Raw genomic sequence first — 4,713 nt, forward strand, 5'->3', positions numbered from 1 at the left:
CGGTATGTAAAAGGCACAGCCAACCTTGGAATTCTATACAAGCATGGCAACATGTGTGAGTTGGTTGGCTATTGTGATAGTGATTGGGCAGGTAGCTTGGAAGACATGAAGAGCACCTCTGGATACTTGTTTATGTTTGATTTAGGTCCATTTTTATGCAGGTCACACAAGCAAGGAACCACGGCACAATCAACAGCAGAAGCTGAATACATCTCGGCAGCGGCTGCATCAAACCAAGCAATTTGGCTAAGGAAACTGCTTGATGACTTAGGTTGCAAGCAAACAAATGCAACCACCATGTACTGTGACAATACTTCAGCCATAGCCATAACCAAAAATCCTGTACAACATAAAAGAACCAAGCATATCCCTGTGAAGTACCATAGCATCTGTGAGGCTGAAAGAAACAAAGAAATTAGTTTGATGCATTGTTCAACACAAGACCAGCTAGCCGACATTCTTACAAAACCATTGCCAAAACAAAGACTTCAAATGCTTAGGAGTCTTCTTCACATCATACCTAACATTGCCAAGGAGGAGTGTTAGAGAATCATGGCAAATGTTAGCCATGAAACATGCAAAACCGAGACCAAGGCAAGGTAAAAGCTGAAATGCCTTGGCCGAAATCATTAATCTAGTTTGTTTCATATTTTGTTTGTATTTTAATTCTAGCAAATTGTGTAATCTAGGCTAGATAAGTTGGTGCACAAAGACACCAAAATATGTTGTTTAAAGTATACTAGCCAAATTAGGGTTTAGGAAAAACCAAGCACCTAGATGACATGGAAAGCACCTTGGTGACAAGGATGGTGACATGGAAGCTACTTGGTGACATGGAGCTTCACCATTCGGCCTTTCTCTCAACCAATGCATGGACGGACATGTGTCATCATGCATGAGGACTACTTCACCATGAAGCAAATAATGAGGCAACAGCACTTGTCAACCAACCATGATGCATGTGACAAAGTTACTTTACACATGTGGTTTTGCTTCACCATGAAGGACTTGTTTGTATTGGTCCTTAAAACCGGTCATGGTGTGCTTTCACACCTATTTTGTATGCTATAAATATGTATTACAGTTCAATGAATGAATATATTGAATTTTGGAGAAATATACCTTAGTTTCCATTTGAAACCAAGAGAACACTAAAACTGGCCTTGTTACAAATTTTCAGCAGCTTATTACATCAAAGCCGAGATACACCTTCACTCCAAATCAATTTCAATCCTTCATTCTTTGTTTTCTTTTGATTAACCTTGCGCTCATTCTTTCAAACCCACGGGATCGAAATCCAAAAAAATATTCCAATAATAATAATTCAATGAGATACAAATTTTTCAACAATGTTCAGCTTCTTTCTTTTTTTCATGTTTTGTCATTCATTTTTCTTGAATGTGAATTTAAATTCGAATATATTCTCACTACATGTACAATATGCTATCACTGCATGTACAATATGTTGGTGTACTTTTTTTTCTTGTAATTAAGTTGGGTGGGGAATTTCTTTCGAATTTGGCAGAGAACATAATCAGTATTGATCATAGCAAGTGAACCAGAAAGGCAGTATTCAAACATAATCCAACTAACTCCACCATCTTCTTCTTCATCTTCTTCTTTCTTGGCCTTCTGATATTGAAACATTTTCTTTAAACTGATGGCTTGTTTACTTGCATTATCATAAACTTCGCGGCCGGCCGAAGTCTTCACCTTTCCACGTGCCGCCGATGGAACCAACTTTCCAGCAAATTCTTTTCCCTCTTGGATTGGACTTCTTGAGCTTTGTGAAGAAGTAGAGATCTTCATGATGAGCATCCCAATAGCGAAAGATGCATGGTTGAAACAAATCCCAAATTTCCCATGGTTCCTTGTCGCCCAAGAAATCATACTCAAGAATCATAGCAAGGTCTAGACATGGACATTCAGTTGCTTTGTTCATCAAATAGTAGCTCACCAGTTCGTCGTCTTTGGGTCTAAATGAACAACCCCTTGGTACCATGCTCCCTTCCAACGCCATTGGTGATTTTGCACAACCTTTTTCTCACTTTCTTGATCGTCTCAGCTCGCTTTTTAGTTTGGATATGTTTTCTAATTAACCTTACATATTGAATGGCAATGTGTGCGTATGCATATATATAATTTGTTAAACAAGTAGGACTTGACGGGGAGTAGAATTCTAGTTTTGTTAGGAGTTCCATTTTACTAGTTTGAGTGATTAAATTTTTATCAAATTTATTTAAACAATAATATTAAATTGATTTTTTATATAAATAATATTAATTAATAATAGTTTAACAATCAAAGATTTCGGTACCTATAATGAGGATTAAGCTTTCTTTTCCTTTCGGTAAAAAAATTTTCTTGTATTTCACCAAAAAATTAAAAAAAGTAGAAAACTTTTTTTTCTTGCAATAGCCACAAAACAAAAAACAAAAAACAAAACTTTTGTTTGTTTTTATCTTTTGTTTTAGTACAAAATTTAAAGTAAACTATGGGTTCACTCATCCATGCTTGTTTTAATTTTGCAACCAATAAATAAATAAACAAAACCAAAATTAATTGTTAAGCAGTACTAATAACTACAATAGTAAAAAAATAATAATAATAGTTCAAAAAAATTTTATTTTAACAGTCAACAGAGGTAAAGTAAATATGACACATGGAAAATAATAATAATAAAGTAATGTATATATATACAAAGTCCTTCTATGGTCAGGACCGACCTGACGAAAATGGTGCGGTCCAAAAACGTGAAAAAATGACCAGCCATTAGATTTCAACTTATCCAGTGAAGGGCTCAGATACTTCCCTGTCACATGTGAAAAAATTGCAACTTCAAAAAAATTTCCTTCAACCTTCCAACTTAAAAATATCATTTTCTTTTCCGCTTGTACCACTATTTCACACAGACTTTACCATTTCAAAATTGCCAAATAAAATCCAAAATCTCTCATCGTTTCAAAATTCCAAAATAAAATCCACAATCTCTTACTGTTTCAAAATTCCCAAATAAAATCCACCATCTCCACCGTTCCAGTCCCAGATATTCTTCTATTGCTTCCACTGCCTGAGCCTTCTCCTCGACAATCCAAAATCCATTTAGAGCTTAGGTTAAAGGTTATTATTTGTGAGTCATTGTTTTTTTTTTTTTTAGCCTTTTTTTTTTTAAGTGTGAACAAAAAACCCAAAAAAAAAAAAAAAAAAAACAATGACATCGATGACTTGCAAAACGTCATCGACTTAGGTATCAAACAAGTGGGCATTTTCCTCCAAATTAAGAGCTGCTCTTTCTTGGTGGTCCAAAGTAGTCTTGATGTGGTCGAGAGCAAACTTCCGGTGGTGACTGCATCGCTGCCCATAGCAGAAAGGGCGTCTATGGCCTTGATAATTGAGTCTCTTTTGGTTGGGTTCTTTTGAGTCTTGAGGTCCTGATCTTGATCGGATATGAGGTTGAGGAGTTCCCACTTGGAAAGTTTCGATTGAGCTGTGAAGGATGAGTACGCGATCATAGAAGAGTTAGATTGGTGGGGTTTTAGAGAATAAGAATTGAGATGGTGGTGTTATGGGTTGAATTGAATACTGGAAAAAAGAAGGTTTGAAGATGTAGAGTTATGGAAGCTTTAACGCTTTTGTAAATTGTTTTGTTATTTTCTTTTTTAATTCCTTTGTAATTTTTTTATATTTTTACAACTATCATTTAAGATAATAAAATTCAAACTTAACAAAAAAAAAATTGAGGACCAATTGAAAAGATAACTTAAAAAAAATTGGAGAACCAAAGCCAACGCTTTTACATCCCAACAGCGTTGGTTTTGGTCCTCCAATTTTTTAAATTTTTTTTATTTTTTTTATTTTCTTTTTTTTAATTCCTTTGTAATTTTTTATATTTTTATAAGTATCATTCAAAATAATAAAATTCAAACTTAACAAAAAAAAAATTAAGGACCAACTGAAAATTACAAAATTGAAAAGATAACAAAAAAAAAAATTAAGGAACCAAAGCTAACGCTTCTACATCCCAACAGCGTTGGCTTTGATCCCCCTAATTTTTAAAATTTTTTTATTTTTTTTTTAATTTCTTTGTAATTTTTTTATATTTTTACAAATATCATTCAAAATAATAAAATTCAAATTTAACCAAAAAAAAAAAGACCAATTGAAAATACAAAATTGAAAAGATAACCAACAAAAAAAACAATTTGGAGACCAAAGCTAACGCTTCTACATCCCAAAAGCGTTCTCTTTAGTCCCCTAATTTTTTAAAATTTTTATTATTTTTTTATTTTCTTTTTTTAATTTCTTTGTAATTTTTTTTATTTTTACAAATATCATTCAAAATAATAAAATTCAAACTTAACAAAAAAATTTGAGGATCAAACTTAACAAAATAATTTGGTCCTTAATTTTTTTTGTTAAGTTTGAATTTTATTATTTTGAATGATATTTGTAAAAATATAAAAAAATTACAAAGTAATTAAAAAAAAAAGAAAATAATAAAAAATTTTAAAAAATTGGAAGATCAAAGCCAACGCTGTTAGAATATAGAAGCGTTGGCTTTGGTCCCTCAATTTTTTTTTTTTTTGGTTATTTTTTCAATTTTATAATTTTCAATTAGTTCTCAATTGTTTTTTAATTAAGTTTAAATTTTATTATTTTGAATGATACTTGTAAAAAGTTAAAAAAAAATTACAAAGTAATTAAAAAAATAAT

General features: G+C 32.0%; 1 protein-coding gene across 1 annotated transcript; it reads right to left on the reverse strand.

The window, feature by feature from the left end:
• Positions 1-1,446: 1,446 nt before the first annotated feature.
• Positions 1,447-2,020, reverse strand: LOC125421551 (NAC domain-containing protein 2). The gene is made up of 2 exons (XM_048470757.1): positions 1,742-2,020; positions 1,447-1,632 (listed from the first exon to the last, which is right to left on the reverse strand). The coding sequence occupies exons 1-2, from the start codon at positions 2,018-2,020 to the stop codon at positions 1,447-1,449; spliced, it is 465 nt and encodes a 154-aa protein (XP_048326714.1).
• Between the last annotated feature and the right edge of the window lie 2,693 nt (positions 2,021-4,713).

The sequence above is a fragment of the Ziziphus jujuba genome, chromosome 8 (assembly GCF_031755915.1).
Source record: "Ziziphus jujuba cultivar Dongzao chromosome 8, ASM3175591v1".
In the NCBI taxonomy this organism is placed as follows: Eukaryota; Viridiplantae; Streptophyta; class Magnoliopsida; order Rosales; family Rhamnaceae; genus Ziziphus; species Ziziphus jujuba.

What these genes read in the sequence shown, in the direction of transcription:
- LOC125421551 (XM_048470757.1), bottom strand. Translation starts at nt 2,020, where the DNA reads ATGGCGTTGGAAGGGAGCATGGTACCAAGGGGTTGTTCATTTAGACCC. An exon ending in GGAAAAGAATTTGCTGGAAA is followed by an intron (nt 1,633 to 1,741) that starts GTTGGTTCCATC and finishes TTTCAATATCAG; the next exon opens with AAGGCCAAGAAAGAAGAAGA.